This window comes from Xenopus tropicalis, chromosome 6, assembly GCF_000004195.4.
Source record: "Xenopus tropicalis strain Nigerian chromosome 6, UCB_Xtro_10.0, whole genome shotgun sequence".
Lineage (NCBI taxonomy): Eukaryota > Metazoa > Chordata > Amphibia > Anura > Pipidae > Xenopus > Xenopus tropicalis.
The window spans coordinates 5825973-5852565 of record NC_030682.2 but is presented as its reverse complement, the minus strand read 5'-3'; the positions used below and the strand labels follow the sequence as shown (position 1 = coordinate 5852565).

Sequence of the window (26593 nt, the reverse complement as noted above, 5' to 3'; positions counted from 1 at the left end):
CCCTTATCCCCACCCCCCCCCTATCATGCCCATTACCTCTTCTATTCCGTATCATAGCCCTAGGGTTATGAAATAGGTGGCAGCCCTAGCACTGTGGGATGTCAGCCAATCAGAAGCCAAATGAACTTGACAGGGACTTGCAGTTTAGGTTCTGCTGAACGTAGAGCTGTGATTGGCTGGCTACATCCTACAGTTTGGCCATTGGTACGTCGCGCAGAGCAGGAAATCATCGCTATCCCGCGTCTTCGAACAAACGATTGCAGTCATTCTGTAAACTAAATATTTATTTCTGCGGCAAACAAAACGACTCCTTAAATTTCTGTTATAAAAACAACCAAAAATCGCAAGTCTAAAAACCGAAAAAACGCTTTTGTAACTTTCCTAGAAACATAAATAAACTCACGATTCTCTGCAATGGTGGTTTGTCCGAAAAAAATAAAATGTATAGAAAAAGGACGTATTCAACAGAAATTTCTTTTTTTTTTTTTGCCTGCGGCGTTGTCATAAAAAATATCCGACAACCGTTTTTTTTTTTCCTTCCCCCCAAACTCGGGGCGTGGCTAAAAGAACGTAAGTAGCAAGAAATAAACGTTTGCGTCTAAATTGGAAAATGTCTCCTAATACTCACGTACAGAACGTTCTGTAGCGCTAAAGCTATTCCGTATCTTACGGGGGGAGGGGCCTGCGGAGGTGAACGCCCCCTGCAGAAATAATGCACCTTTGTGCCCCTCCCCCCCCACAAACGTAACAGATTAGTATAGAATTTATAGAACCAAAAGGAAATAAGTATTAAAAATACAAAAATAAACTAAAATATTACAATAATTTATAACTTCCCGTGGGGTCCAGGTGCAACGCGTCTATGTCGGTCTGTCCACCGGCGAGAAGGAGCTTTGTCTGGTGTAGGCGGCGCAGGGGGGCGGAATGTTTGGGGAGGCGCTCTGTGGAATGGGATGATCGTAAGCTTTGGGGTACTGCTGATAGGGCGCCGGGTAGTGCGGGGGGTACTGGTGGGAGGGTCCATTGTACATGTGGGGTTCCGCGTAGCCCTGCAGCAGTTCCAAGATCTGTATTTTGGCCTTGGTTTTCCGGTGCTGGGGAATCATTTTGAACTCGGACACCAGGGACAGCAGGAAGAGGCGGTCCTCGTCCTGGTCGCTCTCGTAGTTCTTCTCGCGCACGTACTTGAAAGACTCGGCGATGGTGATGGTCTCTTTGTCGGCCGCCGGCTCGGGGACGTTCTTCAGCTTTTTGGCGTGTTTCCCGGAGGTCATTTTGGGCGGCCGGTGTATGGAGGATTGCTGGGACAGTTCCTCGATATCGCACGACGCCACTTGGCCCGATGTGGATTCGTCGTCGCTGTCGTCTGTATCCATGTTCCCCAGAGCGCTGAAAGACATTTGTCAGCTGATTAGAACGTATTCACTATGTCCGACAATCAACCCTATTGGGAATGAAAGAAACAACAGAATGGCCTATTCTAGGCAACTTTTCAATTGGTCTTCATTATTTATTTGTTATAGTTTTTTTAATTATTTGCCTTTTTCTTCTAACTCTTTGCAGCTTTCAAATGGGGGTCACCGACCCCGGCAGCCAAAAACCTACTGCTCTGTGAGGCTCCAGTTTCATTGTTACTTTTTATTCCTTATCTTTCTATTTAAGCCCTAATCTATTCATATACCTGTCTCCCTTTCAAACCACTGCCGGGTTGCTAGGTTAAACTCGACCCTAGCAACCAGATAGCTGTTGAAAATCCACACTGGAGAGCTGCTTAACAAAAAGCTAAATTATTTAAAAACCACAAATAATTAAAAAAAAAAGACCAATTGCAAATTCCCTCAGAATAGTACTGTTTACATCACTATAAGAGTGCTGGGGTTGTTCACCTTTGAGTTAACTTTTAGTATGATGTAGAGAGTAATATTCTGAGACAGTTTGCAATTGGTCTTCATTTTTTATTATTTGTAGTTTGTTATTAAAATCTTTATTCAGCAGCTTTGGCGTTTCAGCAGCTATCTGGTTGCTAGGATACATATTACCTTAGTAACCAGGGAGCAGTTTGAATGAGAGACTGGTATATAAATAAAAGAAGACCTTAATAGAAAAATAAGCTATAAAATGTAACAATAACAATAAAACTGGAGCCTCACAGAGCAATAGGTTTTGGCTGCCGGGGTCAGTGACCCCCATTTGAAAGCTGGAAAGAGTTAGAACAAGACATAATAATAATAATTCAAAACTATAAAAAGAAACTAATGAAGACTAATTGAAGCGGATTAGAGTGAACCACCCATCAGGGATGGGCTGTAGCTCGACAGATGTACCCACTGCTCTCTCTCAGAATGATAGTGGCCCTATTGCCCCTGGGAATAGGAAAGTGACGAGACAGCTGGGGGGCTGCCAAAGGCTGTGGCTTATTAGCTGGAGGGCTGCCAGAGGCTGTGGCTTATTAGCTGGAGGGCTGCACCCCAGTTCTACAACCGTGTAACCGGGGACACGTAATTTTGTAGCTACGTGAGTCACAAGTGTAGTGTTATATGGGTATAAACATAACTCCCCCCCCCGTGCAATATACCCAATATACTCACGGTTTGGCTTCCATCGTGGGTAACAGGAATAAAAGATCATCAAAATAAATGTAGATTTTTCTTTTAGACGGCGAGGAGCCGCTTTTCCTGGCTTTTCTCTGAGCTGCCAACTCTCTCCTAAAGCAATCCTTCAGCGACCGCCAGCGCTTCTGCACTTCCTTTGCTGGAATACAAACAGAACACACGAGGGCCATGAATATCCTGTGACTCATACCCTTAGAAACGGCGCTTAGTGATGTCATTGCAGTTATACGACAAACTTGTGAATATAATGAATAATGTACCCCCTATTGTAAAATATAGGGATATAATAAGTCCCCAAGGAATTCCTTATAATATATAGTGAATAAAGTGCCCCCTATTGTAACATATAGGGATATTATAAGCCCCCGAGGGGTTCCTTATAATATATAGTAAATAAAGTGCCCCTATTATAATATATAGGGATATTATAAGTCCCCGAGGAGTTCCTTATAATATATAGTGAATAAAGTGCCCCCTATTGTAACATATAGGGATATTATAGTTACATAGTTACATAGGGTTGAAAAAAGACCAGTGTCCATCAAGTTCAACCCATCCAAGTAAACCCAGCACACCTAACCCACACCTACCAATCTATACACTCACATACATACACTATATATACAACCACTAGTACTAACTGTAGATATTAGTATCACAATAGCCTTGGATATTCTGATTGATCAAGAACTCATCCAGGCCCCTCTTAAAGGCATTAACAGAATCTGCCATTACCACATCACTAGGAAGGGCATTCCATAACCTCACTGCCCTCACCGTGAAAAACCCCCTACGCTGCTTCAAATGGAAGCTCCTTTCCTCTAATCTAAAGGGGTGACCTCTGGTGCGCTGATTGTTTTTATGGGAAAAAAGAACATCCCCCAACTGCCTATAATCCCCTCTAATGTACTTGTACAGAGTAATCATGTCCCCTCGCAAGCGCCTCTTTTCCAGAGAAAACAACCCCAACCTTGACAGTCTCACCTCATAGTTAAAATCTTCCATCCCCTTTACCAGTTTAGTTGCAGTCTCTGCACTCTCTCCAGCTCATTAATATCCTTCTTAAGGACTGGAGCCCAAAACTGCACTGCATACTCACTGTAACTGCCCCCCCCCATACTCACTGTTACTGCCCCCCCCCATACTCACTGTTACTGCCCCCCCCCATACTCACTGTTACTGCCCCCCCCCATACTCACTGTTACTGCCCCCCATACTCACTGTTACTGCCCCCCATACTCAAGGTGAGGCCTTACCAGGGACCTATAAAGGGGCAAAATTATGTTTCATCCCTTGAGTCAATGCCCTTTTTTATACAAGACAGCACTTTATTTGCTTTAGTAGCCACAGAATGACACTGCCTGGCATTAGACAACTTGTTATCAACAAAAACCCCCAGATCCTTCTCCATTAAGGAAACCCCCAACACACTACCATTCAGTAGATAGTTAGCGTTTATATTATTTCTACCAAAGTGCATAACTTTGCACTTATCAACATTGAACCTCATTTTCCAGTTTGCTGCCCAGTTATCTAATTTTGTCAAATCGCTCTGCAAAGCGGCACATCCTGCATGGAACTTATAGTTTTGCACAATTTAGTGTCATCAGCAAAAATAGAAACAGTACTGTCTATGCCCCCCTCCAGGTCATTAATAAACAAGTTAAAAAGCAAAGGACCAAGGACTGACCCCTGCGGTACTCCACTAACCACACTGGTCCAATTAGAAAATGTTCCATTTACAACCACTCTTTGTAATCTATCCTTCAGCCAGTTCTCTATCCAATTACAAATATTATGTTCTAGGCCAATATTCCTTAATTTGATCATTAACCTTCTGTGAGGTACTGTATCAAACGCTTTAGCAAAGTCCAAGTAGATGACATCAACTGCCATTCCAGCATCAAGGTTCCTGCTCACCTCCTCATAAAAGGCGACTAAATTAGTCTGGCAAGATCTGTTACGCATAAAACCATGTGGCACAAACTAATAGTATTGTGAACTGCAATGTATTCAAGTACCCTATCCCTTATTACCCCTTCCAAAAGTTTTCCTACTACTGATGTCAGATTAACAGGCCTATAGTTTTCAGGCTGAGAACGGGATCCCTTTTTAAATAACGGCACCACATTAGCAATCCGCCAGTCTCTTGGCACCATGCCAGGCCTCAATGAATCCTGAAAAATTAAGTGAAGAGGTTTGGCAATCACAGCGCTCAGCTCATTTAAGTCCCAGAGGAGTTCCTTATAATATATAGTGAATAAAGTACCCCCTATTGTAACATATAGGGATATCATAAGTCCCCGAGGAGTTCCTTATAATATATAGTGAATAAAGTACCCCCTATTGTAACATATAGGGATATTATAAGTCCCCGAGGAGTTCCTTATAACATATAGTGAATAAAGTACCCCCTATTGTAACATATAGGGATATTTTAAGTCCCCGAGGAGTTCCTTATAATATATAGTGAATAAAGTGGCCCTATTGTAACATATAGGGATATTATAAGTCACAGAGGGGTTCCTTATAATATATAGTGAATAAAGTGCCCCCTATTGTAACATATAGGGATATTATAAGCCCCCGAGGAGTTCCTTATAATATATAATGAATAAAGTGCCCCCTATTGTAACATATAGGGATATTATAAGCCCCCGAGGGGTTCCTTATAATATATAGTGAATAAAGTGCCCCCTATTGTAACATATAGGGATATTATAAGCCCCCGAGGAGTTCCTTATAATATATAATGAATAAAGTACCCCCCTACTGTAAAATATAAGGATATGAGAAATCACCTTGGGGTTCCATGGCCTGTATAAAAGGCTTTATATGGTCATGGAACTCCTCAGTCACTTATGATATCCAAAACCAACACCTACTTCTTTCTGCTTTCTCCTTCTTGCTAAGTTCGTACCAATCAGGGATTAGAACTTCACACACTTCGTCCCACAATATTTTCTTTTTGTACTTGTCGCCATAGTCTGGAAAAGTCTTGTTGAACAGTGCGGGCCGTTGCTGTACCTCGTGGATCAGCAGCTTGGTATTGATGTTCAGCCGGCTGCAGAAGGGCCTGTTGGCCAAGTAGGACGAGCGATGAGCCAGCTCTGAAACACACACGCATATGTATAATTTTGTTTCATTAAAAAATGTGAATATTAGCAAACAATTTTGTTTTTGCGAGTTAAAGGGGTAGGTCACCTTTAAATCTAGTTTTTGCATAATATAGAGGGCGCTATTCAGAGACAACTTGCTATTGGGCTTCATGTTTTATTGTTTGCTGCTTCTGAATGATTTACGCTTTTTGTCCAGCAGCTCTCTAGTTTGGAATTTGAGCAGCTATCTGGTTGCTAGGGTCCAATTTAATTTAGCAACCAGGCAGTGGTTTGAGAGAGAGAGACAGGAATATAAATAGAGGTGGGCCTACATAGAAAGATGGGTAATAAAAAGTAACAGTGACAGTAATATTGTAGTTTTTGGCTGCCGGGGTCAGTGACCCCCAGCTATTGCAAATGGATATTCTATAACATCCAGTTAAACCACCCCTTTAACACCCAAATACATGTATTTATTCAACTGGCTGTGTATAAACATGACTAGAAAGGAAGCTCTATGTGAGTAGGAGAATGTTAGTGAAATCCCATTACTTTATACCATTTTGATGACTTCGCCACAGCTTTTCGGGTTGGTAACTCTCGCTCATTTTGACGAAGGCAAAGTCTTCCGCCTCCCGCCCGCAGGATATAATGGATTTCGTCAGCTCTGGAATAAAGGAGAACAAAATGTCCTCAAAATTTTGGCTATAACTTCTTTAGAAATAGGAAAACCACAGGAGTAGGGGCTCCCTACAGCCAATAAAAAGAGCCATATCAGTGCAGGACGGATAAGAAAGGATTTTAATGGTATCTCCCATCTATGGGGGCACAGGAATGCTGGGAAACTTTCCAATATATACCTCATAACATAGTAAGTTGGGTTGAAAAAAGACGTATGTCCATCACGTTCAACCATAAGGCCTATATATAACCTGCCTAACTACTAGTTGACCCAGAGGAAGGCAAAAACCCCATCTGAAGCCTCTCTAATTTGCCCCAGAGGGGGAAAATTCCTTCCTGACTCCAAGATGGCAATCGGACCAGTCCCTGGGGCAACTTGTACTAAGCGCTCTCTCCCATAACCCTTTATACATTTATTTACAAATGCACAATGGTTTGGAAATTATTGGTAAATGTAAGTGCACTCTCTGCCCTGCTGGTTCTGACTGCTGAAATAATGTAGCAGAAGCCGGCTCTCGTTAACAGACCTGTTAGAAAACCGACTTCTGCTACATTGTTTCTAAAGTCAAAAGGGACAAGCAATACTGCTTTCTAATACATTTAAAAGTAACATTAAAAACCAATGAAAAACTGTAATAAACGTATATTTTATTAAAAAACAGTCTGTGTTTTTTAAATGAAGGGTGGGCGTGTCCTAACGGTCCCTGCCAGAAGCACAGTAGGAGGGGGAGAGCCAATCACAGCCCTGCACTCACACAATCACAGACAGGCTTCAGTTCCCTATCAGGTCAGCCTAGCTGCTGATTGGTTCCTATCCTACAGTGCCGCCGCCCCCCTGCACAGCCTGGGAAAGGAGGCAGCAGAAAGTGGAACAGATGGGCGGGGCTAGTGGGGTTTTGGGGGAATTTCTCAATAAATCAGTCAGAAACACAACTTTAAGCACATTCCTTCTATATCTAGAGGAGTAAAATTCCCTGGTACAATTTGTATAGGATATGTCTCTTTTAAAGATAGAGGCCACCTTGGGGGGAAAGGTGAAACCATGTAAAGGATCACTTCTCCTCGTGGCACGGAAATACTGAACCAAATTAGCAAAAATTAGTATTAACATTCGGAAAGGGTTATATTTTAGGGGGAAAGAGTTTTTTGTTTTTTTTAACCCTTCTCAATCCTAATTAGCTAATTTGCTAATTAGGATTCGGCAGAATCCATTAGGGTGGGTTCGGTACTTCCCTACTAGAAATAGCTTTATCATTGGAGATGCCGAGTATGAAAGCTCAGAAGGAGCAGCAGGATAAGGAGCCACCTACCCCCATCAGCATAGGATAATGCCGGGCTTTTCATGATGTTCAGATAGTCTTCCGAATCCAGCACGCCCTTCTCTATCTTTACCTGCAGAGTTTCTGGTTCGGTCTCTGGATAGCCTGCTATTAAACATAAGGATAACATGGGGTAAAGATGGGGAGGGGGAAAGCAGGCAGTCTGTATGGGGGGGCTAATAAAGCAACACTATCATCCTATGATACACAAGGAATAACAGCACTGCAAAGCTTTACCATAGCCACATCTATCAATGCCTGCACAACTGGGCTGCTGGCACTACTATCTGCCCTCTGTCTCTGCCCTTGTCACTCCTCACTGTGACTGCAGCTCAGAAATGTGATGTTCCTGATTGGCCAAGGTGTTACCCTATGCTGAATTACCCTTTAACAAGGAGAAATGTAACAAAAACACTCAATATCCACTGACCCAACTTCAGCTTAGTAATCTTTCTTTCTTAATTAGACATTGAAAAACAGAACATGTAACATTCTCAATGACCAATGAGGTTGTTTTGGAAGTTAGCTCTCCATAGCTTAGTGCTGTACAACTGGGGACCCATCACTGTGTGGCCCTGCATCTGTCTGGCAGCTGTGACTGCTTACCTTTGTGTAAAGCTGGCCATACACGTGGCGATCTAACGATGTTTCGCGCGACCATCGGTCGCACTAAACATCGTCAGATCCGCCACACACAGTCAGGGCTGAAACAGCAGATAAGGAGGTAGAAACAATAGGATTTCTACCTCCTTCTGCCGATTCAGCCCTGACGGCAGATTTTGGTCAGGCGCCTTCTATGGCGCCCGATCAAAATTTCCTAACCTGGGCGATCGGCGATTCGTCCGATAGTATCGGTGCATGTATGGCCAGCTTAAGCTATAAGTGTTATCAGTACTGAGATTAAGTGGCCCCCTGCATTGTTCACACCTTAGATCTCTTTGCTCCCTGTGGGTGTCCTACTCTGCCTGCCTGTGTGTGCCATACTCTGCCTGCCCTAGGCTGCCTGTGTGTGCCATACTCTGCCTGCCCTAGGCTGCCTGTGTGTGCCATACTCTGCCTGCCCTAGGCTGCCTGTGTGTGCCATACTCTGCCTGCCCTAGGCTGCCTGTGTGTGCCATACTCTGCCTGCCCTACCCTGCTGTGTGTGCCATACTCTGCCTGCCCTATGCTGCCTGTGTGCCATACTCTGCCTGCCCTATGCTTCCTGTGTGCCATACTCTGCCTGCCCTATGCTGCCTGTGTGTGCTATACTCTGCCTGTCCTATGCTGCATGTGTGCCATACTCTGCCTGCCCTATGCTGCCTGTGTGTGCCATACTCTGCCTGCCCTATGCTGCCTGTGTGTGCCATACTCAGAAAAGGCAGGGCTGGCTGTAGTACTACCTGTACCTGAGGTTGATCACTGAGTAGGAGCCTGCACTTGAAATCCAATCTGTTCTTTAATTCTAGTGAGCATGCTCCTGGGTTGGTGATGGTGGAGAGGAGTCTGGTAAGTAAGGTCTATGTAGGGGGCCATATGCTTACAAGAGAGGGTTTATTTCTCCTTTAAAGGCACTTTAATGCTCTTTTAAGAGGTGTTTATTGCAATAACAAATACTTGTTCTTAGCACTAAATGTCCCCTTTAACAAGACAAATTCACAACATCAGGCATCGTTATTAAAGTTAACTTGCCCTTGATTAATGTAGAATATCCCCAGGCACTCAGATTAGTCGGCACTGACTGTGTGTCTGTGTTTAAACTACGGCAAAGAAGAGTAGGGTGGGGGCTGGAAATTGCCCGTTTAGCCAGCCGCCAAGTCGTACTTACCTTCATCAATAAACGTAACGGAAGCGCTAGAACTCTTGTCTAAATGGTCGTCGTTGTCCAGCTCTTTCTCTATTTTTATCTGTAATATTTCTGGTTCAGTCTCTGAGAAACCTGCCAATAAGGAACAGACGTTTCATTCCTCCAATCCGTTTCGTCCTGAGTTATCAGCAAACATTTATTTTTCCCATTTTTCTCTTCCTTTCCTCTCTGTACTGATCCCAGAAAAAGAGACTGCCATGGTGACATCTCCCAGTCACTCACACACCGGGGCATTTGCGCCAGTACAATTGACCCTACTTGTCTGTATGTGTGGGTATTGGTCTGCACTAGGGAAGCCTTGGAACAGGTACGTAAACAGTTGACACTATAGCAACAAAGGGGAAGTTGTGCTCACCACTAAATTTTAAACCATAGAATTCTTCAAGGGACACTGCCATGATATTTATGGGGTACATTTTACCTCTAAATGACACTGTTACACAGCAAATAATTCCCTCTGCCATTTAACCTTTTATTCTTCAACCAACAAATGTATTTGTAGCTGTAATATTGGTGAGTAGGCGCCATCTCAGTGCCTTGTGCCTGAGTCTGAGCTTTCAGCCAGCGCTACACATTAGAACTGCTTTCAGCTAACCTATTGTTTCTCCTACTCCCATGTAACTGGGGGAGTCCCAAGCCCGACTTGGATTTCTTACTATTGAATGCTATTCTGATACCTACTGGGAGCTGCTATCTTGCTCCCTTCCCATTGTTCTGCTGATCGGCTGCTGGGGGTGAGGGGGGGGGGATATCACTCCAACTTGCAGCGCAGCAGTAAAGTGTGCCCGAGTCTGAGCTTTCAGCCAGCGCTACACATTAGAACTGCTTTCAGCTAACCTATTGTTTCTCCTACTCCCATGTAACTGGAAGAGTCCCAAGTCAGACTGGGGGTGAGTGTAGGACAGGCCAGTCCGGGGGTGAGTGTAGGACAGGCCAGTCCGGGGGTGAGTGAGTGTAGGACAGGCCAGTCCGGGGGTGAGTGAGTGTAGGACAGGCCAGTCCGGGGGTGAGTGAGTGTAGGACAGGCCAGTCCGGGGGTGAGTGTAGGACAGGCCAGACCGGGGGTGAGTGAGTGTAGGACAGGCCAGTCCGGGGGTGAGTGAGAGCAGGACAGGCCAGTCCGGGGGTGAGTGAGAGCAGGACAGGCCAGTCCGGGGGTGAGTGAGTGTAGGACAGGCCAGACCGGGGGTGAGTGAGTGTAGGACAGGCCAGACCGGGGGTGAGTGAGTGTAGGACAGGCCAGACCGGGGGTGAGTGAGTGTAGGACAGGCCAGACCGGGGGTGAGTGAGTGTAGGACAGGCCAGACCGGGGGTGAGTGAGTGTAAGACAGGCCAGACCGGGGGTGAGTGAGTGTAAGACAGGCCAGACCGGGGGTGAGTGAGTGTAGGCACCCCAGTAAATTAGGCTTTTCTTGCCCTTTATCCTAGCCTGGCATATGTGCACAGTCAGTGCCTACTTACCACCATCATTAAGTGTAACTGATGGGCTTTTCATTGCTTCCAGGCGGCCTTCAGAGTCCGGTTCCGGTTATATTTCTGGATCAGCCTCTGGGACACCTACCGGCACAAAACATGCAAAGTTTTACAGCAGGATACTTATAATAATAATATACCTTCTGCCCAATCAGCTGACAGCAAGGAAGGGACAGCTGCTGCTGTTTTACAGGTAAGCCATAGTCAGTGAATAGGGGTTCCAGCAAGAGGCACGATTTCTGACCATGAATAGCACCCAAAAACGAGGGCAGGGAACAAATTCAGAACAAGAGGTTAATCCCTGCAATAGCCCCAGCCTGTGATTCCCATAGGGGGTGAAGATTAAAGGGGAAGGAAAGGTCAAATCACTGGGGGGTGCCAAATATTAGTTACCCCCGGTCATTACCATCGCTCTACTGCACATTCATGGGCCCCGGGATCGCAGAGAAAGGAGAAGGAAGAGGATCACTCGCCTACATGTACCCCAGGCTGGGGCGGTTTTCCGTAAAAGGAGCACCGGCGGGGGGTATCAGGTAAGCAGTCTTAACCACTGGGACGTGGCTAACATTCTGCCCCCCACCGGGGATTTTAGCATATTGCACGGGGACCAAGTATCCATCCAAGTATCCAACAGGAGAAGGGATGGATTGAGAAACTGCCCCCCCCATGCACCTATTTCTCCCAGGACCCGCCCCCCGATGAAGCTCCCTTCTATTTAAAGGAGACATATTGGATAAATTGAAAAACACACTAATATAAGACAATTATGAATAATATCCGGTGCTGGTTTCCCTTTGGGCTAAACATTAACCCTATCTGTAACAATGGCCCCTTTATTGGAGCTCCCTATAGATCCTCTCAGGTCCCTGTCTGGGTTTCACATGAGGGGTGGGCGTGTCCTAACGGTCCCTGCCAGAAGCACAGTAGGAGGGGGAGAGCCAATCACAGCCCTGCACTCACACAAGCACAGACAGGCTTCAGTTCCCTATCAGGTCAGCCTAGCTGCTGATTGGTTCCTATCCTACAGTGCTGCCCCCCTGCACAGCCTGGGAAAGGAGGCAGCAGGAAGTGGAACAGATGGGCGGGGCTAGTGGGGTTTGGGGGAATTTCTCAATAAATCAGTCAGAAACACAACTTTAAGCACAATCCTTCTATATCTAGAGGAGTATAATTCCCTGGCACATTCATAATGTTTATAGGATATGTCTCCTTTAATGGTGCATTTAAGTTATCACTCAGGTGTAAATGATTGACAGCTGGTGAGGAATGGTTACCGTGGGTGACGGGATGGGGGGGGTGAGTTGACATGTCTGTCTCTGCCACAAGGAATCACTTCTAATGCGCATAGTTATAGAATCATGGAGATGCCATACAAGCACCTGTGTTCAGTCAGACAATGGAAAGGATGGTCATGGCAGGAGTTTTACCCCCAAAACCCCTAATTTCATCAGAGTGGCAACTCATTAAGGGTAAGTGCACAAACAAGGTAGGGTCACCCTTACGGAGTTGGAGTGGGAATGTGCGGCAGCCAGTTGTGCTGGGCAGGGCTGTGGGGAAGGGGTGTCATCCTGGGACACTGGGTGCCAGAACCGACATATATATCAGTTTGTATAGGATGTGTGCCCGTCGCTCTCGGTGGCCAAACACCGGCGGGTCTGAGTGCAGGGACATTGCAGGGCTGGAAGTGCATGGGGGCAGTTGCAAGACATGGGCGGCAGTTGCAAGACATGGGCGGCAGTTGCAAGACATGGGCGGCAGTTGCAAGACATGGGCGGCAGTTGCAAGACATGGGCGGCAGTTGCAAGACATGGGCGGCAGTGCAGGGTGGCAGGGCATGGGTGGCAGTTGCAAGACATGGGTGGCAGGGCATGGGTGGCAGTAGCAGGGCATGGGTGGCAGAGGCAGGGGTGGCAGAGGCAGGGCAGGGGTGGCAGAGGCAGCAGAGGCAGGGGTGGCAGAGGCAGGGGTGGCAGGGCATGGGTGGCAGGGCATGGGTGGCAGAGGCAGGGCATGGGTGGCAGGGCATGGGTGGCAGTGGCAGGGCATGGGTGGCAGTGGCAGGGCATGGGTGGCAGTGCAGGGTGGCAGGGCATGGGTGGCAGAGGCATTGGTGGCAGTGGCAGGGCATGGGTGGCAGTGCAGGGTGGCAGTGCAGGGTGGCAGAGGCATGGGTGGCAGTGGCAGGGCATGGGTGGCAGTGCAGGGTGGCAGGGCATGGGTGGCAGAGGCATTGGTGGCAGTGGCAGGGCATGGGTGGCAGTGCAGGGTGGCAGAGGCATGGGTGGCAGTGGCAGGGCATGGGTGGCAGTGCAGGGTGGCAGTGCAGGGTGGCAGAGGCATGGGTGGCAGTGGCAGGGCATGGGTGGCAGTGCAGGGTGGCAGGGCATGGGTGGCAGAGGCATTGGTGGCAGTGGCAGGGCATGGGTGGCAGTGCAGGGTGGCAGTGCAGGGTGGCAGAGGCATGGGTGGCAGTGGCAGGGCATGGGTGGCAGTGCAGGGTGGCAGGGCATGGGTGGCAGAGGCATTGGTGGCAGTGGCAGGGCATGGGTGGCAGTGGCAGGGCATGGGTGGCAGTGCAGGGTGGCAGGGCATGGGTGGCAGAGGCATTGGTGGCAGTGGCAGGGCATGGGTGGCAGTGCAGGGTGGCAGAGGCATGGGTGGCAGTGGCAGGGCATGGGTGGCAGTGGCAGGGCATGGGTGGCAGTGCAGGGTGGCAGGGCATGGGTGGCAGAGGCATTGGTGGCAGTGGCAGGGCATGGGTGGCAGTGCAGGGTGGCAGAGGCATGGGTGGCAGTGGCAGGGCATGGGTGGCAGTGCAGGGTGGCAGTGCAGGGTGGCAGAGGCATGGGTGGCAGTGGCAGGGCATGGGTGGCAGTGCAGGGTGGCAGAGGCATTGGTGGCAGTGGCAGGGCATGGGTGGCAGTGCAGGGTGGCAGAGGCATGGGTGGCAGTGGCAGGGCATGGGTGGCAGTGCAGGGTGGCAGGGCATGGGTGGCAGAGGCATTGGTGGCAGTGGCAGGGCATGGGTGGCAGTGCAGGGTGGCAGAGGCATGGGTGGCAGTGGCAGGGCATGGGTGGCAGTGCAGGGTGGCAGTGCAGGGTGGCAGAGGCATGGGTGGCAGTGGCAGGGCATGGGTGGCAGTGCAGGGTGGCAGGGCATGGGTGGCAGAGGCATTGGTGGCAGTGGCAGGGCATGGGTGGCAGTGCAGGGTGGCAGAGGCATGGGTGGCAGTGGCAGGGCATGGGTGGCAGTGCAGGGTGGCAGTGCAGGGTGGCAGAGGCATGGGTGGCAGTGGCAGGGCATGGGTGGCAGTGGCAGGGCATGGGTGGCAGTGCAGGGTGGCAGGGCATGGGTGGCAGTGGCATGGGTGGCAGTGCAGGGTGGCAGGGCATGGGTGGCAGTGGCATGGGTGGCAGATGCAGGGGTGGCAGATGCAGGGGTGGCAGTTGCAATGCAGGGGTGGCAGTGGCAGGGGTGTATGGGTATGGGTGGCAGTGGTGCATGGGCAGGGGTGGCAGAGGCAGGGTATGGGTGGCAGTTGCAATGCAGGGGTGGCAGAGGCAGGGGTGGCAGAGGCAGGGTATGGGTGGCAGTGGCAGGGGTGTATGGGTGGCAGGGGTGTATGGGTAGGGGTGGCAGTGCCCAGTATCCCTCACAACCAACATTTCCCAATCTGCGTTACTTGTGAGTAAAAAGTCGCACTTCCCAGCGGCACAAGCGGCACAAGCGGCCCTTCCCGGGGGCAGAGGGAGGCGGCAGCACATACAGTAGGGGCCCCGGTATCCGCTCTCTCACAGGGAGCCCCGCTCATAACTGCACTGTCAAAGTCACGCCGGGAGTGCAAGTGCCCACTCACACTCACTCCCTATGGCTGCGGCCGTACCGTGTCACATACCGCCCGACAGTCCCGCTCGTCTGCCCGCAGCCCGCAATCCCGCAATCCCGCAGCCACTGCTTAAAAGTCCCGCAGCGCCAATCCCGTCCAGCGCCTCACTCTGCCGCACAACTAATCCGCACGTCACTACTCTCATCTCGCGAGATTGGGTGCCGACGCAGCACGTAGCCGCTCTGGGGGCGGGGCTAAAGTGACGGCGTACGTCAGGGCTGTATAAGGGAGACTGGCGGGGGGTCGGGGTAGCAGTACTGGGCAGGACACGGCGGGGTTCGGACCGTAGTCTTTATTTTGTCTACTCGCAGCTTTTGTCACAGCTAAAAAGACTTTGGGACATATTTATTATATTTATTATGCGAACAGTACTAATGATGTTGCCCTTAGCAACCAATCAGATCTTTGCTTTTGTTTTTCTAGGTGACAGTTCAATTGTAGTTGCTAATTGGTTGCTATGGGCAACTTACACACCATAGTAAATATGCCCCTTTGTGGTGTTGCTAGCCGTGCCTGCTGCCACCAAAGCCCCCACTCCTGAAGAGTAAATCATTCATTGCTCTATCTGCTCTGCTTCTGGGATTGTTTTAAAGGGTGCTGGAGCTGCCCCAGGGTCTCTGCTTCCTATCGTTTGTAGAAAGTCATTTGTTGTTCTGCTCACAGAAAAAAAGCTGGATATACCAACGATGCCCTACCTGGTTACATGGTTGTTAAGCAGCACTTGCCCTAGTTACCAGCATGTTTATATACAGTCACCTGCGGGCCTATGCCAAGGGTAGCTGCTATTGCTTGTCTGTATACTGTATATGCTTATATATAGGCACAACTTTCCTTTCTTCATGCTATAGTTTATATAGGAGCAGTAGCTCCATGTTGTAGCTTTCAGCATTCCCAGCTTCAGTCAGGTGATCCCAGTGGAGCCAATAAAAGGGCAACCATTTGGGGGTTTTAAGCTTCAAAGCAAGCATGTAAGTTCCTGTGAAAAATGAACACTAAAGCAGTGCCAGACCGGGGGTGAGTGAGTGTAGGACAGGCCAGACCGGGGGTGAGTGAGTGTAGGACAGGCCAGACCGGGGGTGAGTGAGTGTAGGACAGGCCAGACCGGGGGTGAGTGAGTGTAGGACTGGCCAGACCGGGGGTGAGTGAGTGTAGGACAGGCCAGGCCGGGGGTGAGCGAGTGTAGGACAGGCCAGGCCGGGGGTGAGCGAGTGTAGGACAGGCCAGACCGGGGGTGAGCGAGTGTAGGACTGGCCAGACCGGGGGTGAGCGAGTGTAGGACTGGCCAGACCGGGGGTGAGCGAGTGTAGGACAGGCCAGACCGGGGGTGAGCGAGTGTAGGACTGGCCAGACCGGGGGTGAGCGAGTGTAGGACAGGCCAGACCGGGGGTGAGTGAGTGTAGGACTGGCCAGACCGGGGGTGAGTGAGTGTAGGACAGGCCAGACCGGGGGTGAGTGAGTGTAGGACTGGCCAGACCGGGGGTGGGTGAGTGTAGGACTGGCCAGACCGGGGGTGAGTGAGTGTAGGACAGGCCAGACCGGGGGTGAGTGAGTGTAGGACTGGCCAGACCGGGGGTGGGTGAGTGTAGGACAGGCCAGACCGGGGGTGAGTGAGTGTAGGACAGGCCAGACCGGGGGTGAGTGAGTGTAGGACAGGCCAGACCGGGGGTGAGTGAGTGTAGGACTGGCCAGACCGGGGGGGAAGTGAGTGTAGAACTGGCCAGACCGGGGGTGAGTGTAGGACTGGCCAGACCGGGGGTGAGTGTAGGACAGGCCAGACTTGGGGTGAGTGTAGGACTGGCCAGACCGGGGGTGAATGTAGGACTGGCCAGACCGGGAGTGAGTGTAGGACTGGCCAGACCGGGAGTGAGTGTAGGACTGGCCAGACCGGGGGTGAGTGTAGGACTGGCCAGACCGGGAGTGAGTGTAGGACTGGCCAGACCGGGAGTGAGTGTAGGACTGGCCAGACCGGGGGTGAGTGTAGGACTGGCCAGACCGGGGGTGAGTGTAGGACTGACCAGACCGGGGGTGAGTGAGTGTAGGACTGGCCAGACCGGGGGTGAGTGAGTGTAGGACTGGCCAGACCGGGGGTGAGTGTAGGACTGGCCAGACCGGGAGTGAGTGTAGGACTGGCCAGACCGGGAGTGAGTGTAGGACTGGCCAGACCGGGAGTGAGTGTAGGACTGGCCAGACCGGGAGTGAGTGTAGGACTGGCCAGACCGGGAGTGAGTGTAGGACTGGCCAGACCGGGGGTGAGTGTAGGACTGGCCAGACCGGGGGTGAGTGAGTGTAGGACTGGCCAGACCGGGAGTGAGTGTAGGACTGGCCAGACCGGGGGTGAGTGTAGGACTGGCCAGACCGGGGGTGAGTGTAGGACTGGCCAGACCAGGGGTGAGTGAGTGTAGGACTGGCCAGACCGGGGATGTAAATTCCCCTACTCAGTGCTGGTTACTTAGCTAAATCTGGCTGCAGTGCTGAAGGGCAGTGGGATGTACCCTTTATGGCCGGGTTAGTGCAGTAGCCCTGGTTGAAAGCGATACCGCGGTGCCCGGCGTGGTTATCAGAAATACACTCCAACACAAGCGCCGTTGTTCCCAATATTTAAAGGAGATGTTTTGTGTAAAATACCAGAATGTGTCAGTGCATTACACTATTATAAATACTGATGGAATGTGCCGAGGAAAGTTGTGTTTCCAACTGATTCATTAAAAATTTCTTGGAAAACCCCACTAGCCCCGCCCATCTGTTCCACTTCCTGCTGCCTCGTTCCCCAGGCTGTGGGAATCGGCCCATCTGGAGGATTGATTCAATTGGTTGGTTTGATCACTTGAATAATGATTAAAGGAGACATATCCTATAAAAATGATGAATGTACCAGGGAATTATACTCCTCTAGATATAGAAGGATTGTGCTTAAAGTTGTGTTTCTGACTGATTTATTGAGAAATTCCCCCCACTAGCCCCGCCCATCTGTTCCACTTCCTGCTGGCTGAATTCTCTGGATGTGCAGGGGGGCGGGTGGCACTGTAGGATAGGAACCAATCAGCAGCTAGGCTGACCTGATAGGGAACTGAAGCCTGTCTGTGCTTGTGTGACTGCAGGGCTGTAATTGGCTTTTACTGTGCCTCTGGCAGGGACTATTAGGACCAGGGTCGGCCTAGGGTGTGCAGGGCCCACCAGGGCTCCTGCCCCAGGGGCCCTGCATGTGCCCCCACCGGCCACATCCCCTAACCCCTCCCCCCCTCAGGGTCCCACGTCCTCCCCTAAATGCGCGTAAGTTTAACGCATCAGGGGAGGAACAGTCGGGCAGGGGGAGCACCGGCAAGGGTGGGGTCTGGGCCGCTGGGGCCCACCGGGAGTTTTCCTGGTGTCCCACCAGCCCAGTCCGACCTTGGTTAAGACACACCTATCTCTGGCCCAGTCCGACCCTGGTTAGGACACACCTATCCCTGGCCCAGTCCGACCCTGGTTAGGACACACCTATCCCTGGCCCAGTCCGACCCTGGTTAGGACACACCTATCCCCGGCCCAGTCCGACCCTGGTTAGGACACACCTATCCCTGGCCCAGTCCGACCCTGGTTAGGACACACCTATCTCTGGCCCAGTCCGACCCTGGTTAGGACACACCTATCCCTGGCCCAGTCCGACCCTGGTTAGGACACACCTATCCCTGGCCCAGTCCGACCCTGGTTAGGACACACCTATCTCTGGCCCAGTCCGACCCTGGTTAGGACACACCTATCTCTGGCCCAGTCCGACCCTGGTTAGGAAACACCTATCCCTGGCCCAGTCCGACCCTGGTTAGGACACACCTATCCCTGGCCCAGTCCGACCCTGGTTAGGAAACACCTATCCCTGGCCCAGTCCGACCCTGGTTAGGACACACCTATCCCTGGCCCAGTCCGACCCTGGTTAGGACACACCTATCCCTGGCCCAGTCCGATCCTAGTTAGGACACACCTATCCCTGGCCCAGTCCGACCCTGGTTAGGACACACCTATCTCTGGCCCAGTCCGACCCTGGTTAGGACACACCTATCTCTGGCCCAGTCCGACCCTGGTTAGGACACACCTATCCCTGGCCCAGTCCGACCCTGGTTAGGACACACCTATCCCTGGCCCAGTCCGACCCTGGTTAGGACACACCTATCCCTGGCCCAGTCCGACCCTGGTTAGGACACACCTATCCCTGGCCCAGTCCGACCCTGGTTAGGACACACCTATCTCTGGCCCAGTCCGACCCTGGTTAGGACACACCTATCTCTGGCCCAGTCCGACCCTGGTTAGGACACACCTATCCCTGGCCCAGTCCGACTGTACTGTACTATTCTCCCCTAACAAAGGAAATGTTTTTAATAGAAGTTGATTTGTAAGATATCTGTATATAGTATAAAAGTACCATTGTGGCAAGGGACTTTTCTGACCCTGTTGATTCTCCCCTCACTCCCTCCCCTGCCACTCAGATTGGGACCAGATTGAATCTATTTGCTGCCCCTGGCAAAATGCCACCAGAGGCAAAGTTGTGACCTGGTTGCAAAAAGCCCCTGGTCCTTGCGGTGAGATAACTTGTGTATCAGCACTTATTGCAGTGTGACACCCACACAACCCTGGGATGTACAGAGAGGAGCAGCGAGTTGGTGTGTGAGAGGTTTGGGGAATTCTATGATCTGTGGCAAATCTGCCACCTACTTGCTGTGGGCTAGGGTGAAGCTATAGATGTATATGGTTGGGGGGAAGCTTTCCCTGGGCTCCATGCCAGACTGATAGGCTTGCATTAGCTACAGAGCCCTGACATGCTCCAGCTGCTCAGGAAGCCCTGCTGCACAGCACTAGCTGCAAATGACTTTCATATGTTGAATGTCGTGACATGGGAGCTCTGGCATCATTTGCCCAATATCTTCTCATTCTCACTGGTAAATGGAATTGCTACTGTAAGCAGCGTCTCTGTTTCTTTCGGTTCTCGGGTTCCGACTCATGAACCAATGTAGCAGAAGCCGAGTCTCCTCCCCCCAAGACTCTCATTGCCACATGTTTTCTTTACAGGTCTGTTAATTAGCTGCTATGTTGTTTCAGGAGTCAGAACCAGCAAGGGATAAACAAAAACTTCTTTCAATTAAAATTGCTTTGAGAACCATGAAACATTTTAATGAATTACCATAGGATTCTGTTGAATGGCTAGACTGGCCATTTATAAGTGAGTGAGGGACGGGGAGTTATAGCAGGAAAACAAAAGTGATGAAATTACTAGTGAGAAATTCCTCTCAGCTTTAGTGATTGGGGGCCCAGTTAATCGTATCGATCCCACCAAAGCAGTTCGTCAGATAATGATTGTATTCGCCATCACCTCACAAGTTACTCAGCATTGGCACGGTCATTTAAAAAAGCAAATATTTTATTCTTATGACATTTTCTTCAGCTTAACCCATTCATACACCCGCAGCCCAACCGCTATCGGGAAATATGCTCAAACTTCCGCTAGCCTAGTGTAGCTGCCATATATGGGTCTGAGGGAGGACACGCCCCCCTGTGACGTCGTTCTGAGGTTAGAGACGTCCGCTAGTAACATGGCGCTGATTCCATCCTATTGGACCCTGATCTGTGGGCGGGGCCCAGTCTGTCCCGCCCGCTGAGGGGAGGTTGGAAGCATCCCGGGGCCTACTCTAGCGCACGAACAACATAAAGATGGAATAAGTGGGTGAGTAAAGCGGCTGAACCGGCCGTGTCACTGCGCGGCTTCATCCCGCTGCGGCTCTATATCGGGAAGCTGATGTGCAAATCCGCTACACTGGGCTGTATAAGGGGCTGGGGCATTAGGGGCATTGGGATCAAAGGACTGGGGGGGGGGGGGCAGGGGAAATAGTGCCGTGACCGCTGACAGACAGTTGGGGCTTTAGCCTTATTCTCGGGGTATTAGTGTAAATCTGCCCCCGCACAGATGCCTTCTGAGATATTTATGGGCGCACAAAGGGGAAATGGAACGCTAGTGTTTGTGGGATTACTTACAGCTGGGGCACTAGTGTCATTGCCTTCTATGGTCTTACTGGGGCACTAGTGCAACTGGGGTGTCAGGGGGCTGGGGCACTAGTGCAACTGGGGTGTCAGGGGGGGGCTGGGGCACTAGTGTCATTGCCTTCTATGGTCTTACTGGGGCACTAGTGCAACTGGGATGTCAGGGGGGGGCTGGGGCACTAGTGCAACTGGGGTGTCAGGGGGGGGCTGGGGCACTAGTGCAACTGGGGTGTCAGGGGGGGGCTGGGGCACTAGTGCAACTGGGGTGTCAGGGGCACTAGTGCAACTGGGGTGTCAGGGGGGAGCTGGGGCACTAGTGTTATTGTGATGCTGGGGGGGCTGGGGCACTAGTGTTATTGTGATGCTGGGGGAGCTGGGGCACTAGTGTTATTGTGATGCTGGGGGAGCTGGGGCACTAGTGTTATTGTGATGATGGGGGAGCTGGGGCACTAGTGTTATTGTGATGCTGGGGGAGCTGGGGCACTAGTGTTATTGTGATGATGGGGGAGCTGGGGCACTAGTGTTATTGTGATGATGGGGGAGCTGGGGCACTAGTATTATCGTGATGATGGGGGAGCTGGGGCACTAGTGTTATTGTGATGCTGGGGGAGCTGGGGCACTAGTGTTATTGTGATGATGGGGGAGCTGGGGCACTAGTGTTATTGTGATGCTGGGGGAGCTGGGGCACTAGTGTTATTGTGATGATGGGGGAGCTGGGGCACTAGTATTATCGTGATGATGGGGGAGCTGGGGCACTAGTGTTATTGTGATGCTGGGGGAGCTGGGGCACTAGTGTTATTGTGATGATGGGGGAGCTGGGGCACTAGTATTATCGTGATGATGGGGGAGCTGGGGCACTAGTGTTATTGTGATGCTGGGGGGGCTGGGGCACTAGTGTTATTGTGATGATGGGGGAGCTGGGGCACTAGTATTATCGTGATGTTGGGGGAGCTGGGGCACTAGTGTTATCGTGATTCTGGAGCACTAGTATTATTGTGATGCTGGGGGAGCTGGGGCACTAGTGTTATTGTGATGTCAGGGAGCTGGGGGAATGTGTCCCTCCCATGGTTATTTATTGTGCCAGTTTATGTAGACTCAGTATGTTATTTCGGATGCATTACTGGGAATGTTTTTATGCAGGAGACCAATCTTCATTCACAGTTTAATGTAGTCCTGTCTCTTCCTCAGGATAAGAGAGAGCCGGATACACCAGGAGGTGGCTCTAGGGCAGAAGCAGCAACACCATTAAGTGCAACAAGGCCAGTGGCCAGGAAGCATCACGAGAACATCAGTAGTTACACCAGGAAGCATCACGAGATCATCAGTAGTTACACCAGGAAGCATCACGAGAACATCAGTAGTTACACCAGGAAGCATCACGAGAACATCAGTAGTTACACCAGGAAGGGGCAGAAGATCAGCAACAAGTACACCAGAATAGTTATGAGAGGCCAGCAACAGAGCTGCGCTGCCCAGGAGCAGGCTCACCAGGACAGCATGAGAGGCGAGCTTCAGATTGACATGGAATCGGAGATTGTGCAGCAGGAAACAGATATGGCTGCCCAGGAGCCTACAGAAAGCAGGTTCACTCAGACAGAGCAGCGGGGCATGGTGGTGCAGAAGAAGAGGCTGCAGACTATCTGGAAGAGACCTGCAGTGATGGAGCACAGGAATACCTCGGTGCACAAGACAGTCCAGAATCTGTTGGAGAAGATGACCCCTGATGATGACATTGAAACCTTCCTGGCTATGTTTGAGAGGGTCGCTGAGCATGCAAAGCTTCCCCACGACGAGTGGGCCGAGGTCATTGCTCCCTATTTGTCAGGGAAGTCCCTGAAAGCATACTTGGGCCTAAGCAAGCAGGATACCAAAGACTACACTAAACTCAAAGAAGAAATCTTATCCTGTGAGGGGATCACCTTGGCGGGCCACGCGCAGTGCGTGCAGGACTGGAGCTACTCTCCCGAGAGGTCTGTGCGCTCCCAGATGTACGACTTGGTTTCCCTTGCGAACAAGTGGCTTCAGCCAGAGATTTTGACGCCTTCCCAGATAGTAGAGAGAGTTGTGCTCGACAAGTTCATCCGATCCCTTCCTTCCAGCATCCAGATTTGGATTGGTAAAAGGGGCCCCAGAGATGTGGATCAGTTGGTCTCCCTGGTGGAGTGGTACAATGCGACGGTGGATCATCTCCATGGCTCTCCAATGCCACCCCTCATGGGCTGCACAATTCCAGGAGGCCTTGGTAGGAACATTACTTTCATCCAGAATCTCCTCATATATAAGGATGGTTTCCCCTTTCACTTTTACCAACCCCTCTTTGTTCCTCGTTACCAGGTTACCCAGGGGCTGAACCAGATTGCTTCCCAATAAAGATGGAGAAAGAAGAACCCTTTTCTGAAGATGTACCTCCGACAACAGAAAATGCACTTGCTGCTGGGGGTAATTAGCCAGGGAGCTAGCCATATCTGTGCATGGAATGCAGGAAAGCCTGTACTCTTATATAAATCCCATATAAATACCTTATGGCTCAGGCCAAGTCCCTGCGTCTCTCTGCACTTTGGGCGGTTGATCATTAGATCTAAATCAGGGGTGCCCAGACCTTTTGGAGCGGAGATCGACTTTGGCTCCTCCCTGCTTATGTGACGCAGCGTACATACGCATACCCTATAAAAGCGCTGCACTTCCACATTTGCAGGCTTAGATGTGGTCCACCAGAAGTCCACGGGGATCGACTGGTGGACCGCGTTCGACGCTTTGGCCACCCCTGATCTAAATGGTATTTACAGCAGAGGGAGAGTGCCACAGTGCAGCAAGCAATTGTGCTTTATACTAAATATTATATTGGGTTCTTGTAACGGGATCTTGGGCCTGGATCCTATGAAAGATGCTCTTAGACTTGAGCTGTAATTTATTAGCTTGGTAAATTGCTGGGGTGTTGGCAGAGATACCATTGTCTGACATCAAGGGTATTTCAGATCTCTTTATATACTTGGGAAATGTAGAATGCATTGCACCCACATGTGGAACTGGAGTGTCCTTATGTATGCAAGACAAACTGTCCATTTTAGACAATGCTTTATGGGGAAATCCCATGACTTAACGTGGCCATACACGGGCCGATTGTAGCTGCCGATATCGGTCCCTTGGACTTATTGGCTTATGTAGGGGCAGAAACGAGGGGCATGGCCGACCGATATCTGGCCTGAAATTGGCCAGATATCAATCGGGCAGGTTAAAAGATTTAGTCAGATTGACTAAATCCGATTTAGTCGGATAGAACGGATTGCCCCATTGCCCCATTATAATTTGATAGAATTAGTCTACATTTTCTCCGATATCGCCCACCCGTAGGTGGGGATATCGAGAAAAGATCCGCCAAGCGAGCGGATCTTCACGCGTATGGCCACCTTTACTAACAATTTCACATGCTTTTTGCAAGGGAAAAATACAACTGCAATCATTATGGCTCTGTCTTATTAACAGGTTTCCCTAAGGAAGATCCCAGTGTGTTACAGGTTAAGGTAGAGACAGAAGAGCCAGACGTGGAAGAGCAACTGAACCCGATGGGAAGCTCAGAGATTGCATTTACAGCTGGGGGTAAGCAGTGAGGAATCCTTACTTTGCCTTTAGCAACAGGCCGTATATATTTTATTACTGACACTTCTGTTTTCTCTCCTTAGAGAGTTGCTTGGAGCACAAGGCAAGTTGGGACTCTGGGCTGCTTAGGTTTGATTTAGGAAACCAGAACCTACAAGTACCCGAAGCCAAGGCTCCCACACACGCCCCGGAGCCGCCCCAAGCCTCCAGTGATCCTGCAGAATTCTCACGTCAGAAGGAAAAGACTAAACCGGAAATCAACGCGAGCCCAAGAAACGGGCAGCGCTCAATGAGGTGGAAAATGACACATTTCCCTTGTTCCAAGTGCGGAATGACCTTCTCTACGAGGACGGATCTTATAAAGCACCTGTGTGTGGGTAAAAACGACGTTTCTCAGCACTCATCAGAACTCGGTGACCCCCTTGGGGCAAAGGGCGAACGTTCTGGCCACAAGGACGGGAAACCTTACAAGTGCCATGAATGTGGGATGGATTTTGCGGATGAGGCTTCTCTCCAGTCCCATCAGATTCTGCACGCAGAGGACAGACCTTTCCAGTGCAACCAGTGCGGCAGAAAGTTCTCTCTCCGGAGCAGCCTTTCCAATCACGAGAGGAATCAGTCGTGCGAGCAGCCGTTCCGATGTAAGGAATGCGGCAAAATCTTTTCCCGGAAGAGCAGCCTTCACAGCCATCAGAAAATCCACACCGGGGAGAGGCCGTTTATTTGCATGGAATGCGGCAAAAGCTTCTACGAGAACAGCGACCTCCGCAAGCACAAAAAGAGTCACACGGGGGAGAAACCGTTCAGCTGCCCCGAGTGCGGCAGGAAGTTCTCTCTGGTGTGCAACCTTCACAAACACCGGAAGCTCCACGAAAGGGACCATGTTCCTCATATGGATTCAGTTTTCCTCGACGGGATGATCTTCTGACCAGTGTTTTTTTTTTTTAATGTTCCCTAATTTATGGTGCCATAACTAATGTTGTTGAGTTTTGTATGTGTACACATATTTGTGTCCTTGCTCGGACCCTCGGTGTGCAATAACAGTGTTTCTCATGCACACTGACCGGAGATAGAGGGGACACCCGCTCCTAACCCAGATGATGCAAGCAGGTTCTATGTGAACAGAAAATGTTTCTGGATATCGGAAAAGGAAAGTGCATTCAGCTTAGGACGTTCCACCATGTTTGTTGCCCTCTAGAATATCGGTGCAGAACTTGGCTTGGGCCTGTCGAAATACAGAATGTTGGAAACATGGTAACTCTTTCCTATGTGCCCACACTTCCCAACCCTTTCACTTGGTGACATTTGCCACGCCAAGAGAATTAGCAGAGGGCATAGAACTTATGAGGAACAGTGAAACATCAGATATGGTTGTGACCAGTGGATATGCTGAAGTGGGCATCAGGCATTTCCCCACGTCTCCTTGTTTTATTGGGGAGATACGGGGCGGGGGCAGTAACGAGCGACTCCATAGACTCCTGTAGCTAAAGCAGAGGGTTTTGGAAGCAAAGGGCAGTTCTGTGCACTCGTTATATGTTATCATCGTACTTACCCTTAACCTAAAATACTTGTTGGTTTCAATAAAAGAGTTGATAGTAACGTTGGTTTGTACCTTGAAAGGTTCCAAGAGCTTATAAGGTTCGTAGGGCAGTGGCACACACGGGGATTTGAGCGTTGCGTTACCCTGGCATTAGCTCATTGGGTCGGGTGCAAAGCGCTGAATACTGGAAACTGCCCCTCCATTCATCTGAATGACGACCCTTTTGCATGGTAGTCGCGAGTGCCGGTTGCCCTTCATGACAGTTTCTGGCCATTCTCAGGAATAGAGATTTTTGCAAATGTGATTTTTGAGACTCTCATTAGAAATCGCTCCATGTCCTTTATGTTTATAAACCTTTTGAACTGCGGCAAGTGTTCCTTTATAATGGCTGAGAAGCTTACAGACCAATAAAGGAGACATATTGGATAAATGGAAAACCCCTAACCCTGTAGGCAATTATGAATAATATCCGGTGCTGGTTTCCCTTTGGGCTAAACATTAACCCTATCTGTAACAATGGCCCCTTTATTGGAG

The 26593-nt window shown here is 50.2% G+C and overlaps 2 protein-coding genes across 3 annotated transcripts; one reads left to right on the top strand and one right to left on the bottom strand.

Annotated features, from left to right (window-relative positions):
* Positions 1-266: 266 nt before the first annotated feature.
* Positions 267-15063, bottom strand: LOC116406440. 2 transcript variants are annotated; one of them, XM_031904381.1, is made up of 8 exons: positions 14914-15063; positions 11018-11113; positions 9518-9628; positions 7702-7818; positions 6270-6377; positions 5498-5722; positions 2589-2751; positions 267-1389 (listed from the first exon to the last, which is right to left on the bottom strand). In XM_031904381.1, the coding sequence occupies exons 2-8, from the start codon at positions 11049-11051 to the stop codon at positions 861-863; spliced, it is 1287 nt and encodes a 428-aa protein (XP_031760241.1). In that variant the 5' UTR covers positions 11052-11113; positions 14914-15063; the 3' UTR covers positions 267-860. The 2 variants fall into 2 exon arrangements, with proteins under 2 accessions (XP_031760241.1, XP_031760242.1); XM_031904382.1 differs by having other exon boundaries at positions 14926-15063.
* A 7048-nt stretch (positions 15064-22111) lies between these two features.
* Positions 22112-26118, top strand: LOC100492687 (gastrula zinc finger protein 5-1). The gene is made up of 5 exons (XM_031904369.1): positions 22112-22209; positions 22276-23164; positions 23257-23361; positions 24406-24519; positions 24603-26118. The coding sequence occupies exons 2-5, from the start codon at positions 22366-22368 to the stop codon at positions 25445-25447; spliced, it is 1863 nt and encodes a 620-aa protein (XP_031760229.1). The 5' UTR covers positions 22112-22209; positions 22276-22365; the 3' UTR covers positions 25448-26118.
* Positions 26119-26593: the final 475 nt, after the last annotated feature.

Coding starts and splice junctions, on each gene's coding strand:
- LOC116406440 (XM_031904381.1), bottom strand. CDS start 11,051: ATGAAAAGCCCATCAGTTACACTTAATGATGGTG. Junction 2,752..5,497: donor GAAGGAGAAAGCAGAAAGAA/GTAGGTGTTGGT, acceptor TTTGTATTCCAG/CAAAGGAAGTGCAGAAGCGC. Junction 1,390..2,588: donor CCCACGATGGAAGCCAAACC/GTGAGTATATTG, acceptor AATGTCTTTCAG/CGCTCTGGGGAACATGGATA.
- LOC100492687 (XM_031904369.1), top strand. CDS start 22,366: ATGAGAGGCCAGCAACAGAGCTGCGCTGCCCAGGAGCAGGCTCACCAG. Junction 23,362..24,405: donor AAATGCACTTGCTGCTGGGG/GTAATTAGCCAG, acceptor TCTTATTAACAG/GTTTCCCTAAGGAAGATCCC. Junction 24,520..24,602: donor GATTGCATTTACAGCTGGGG/GTAAGCAGTGAG, acceptor TTCTCTCCTTAG/AGAGTTGCTTGGAGCACAAG.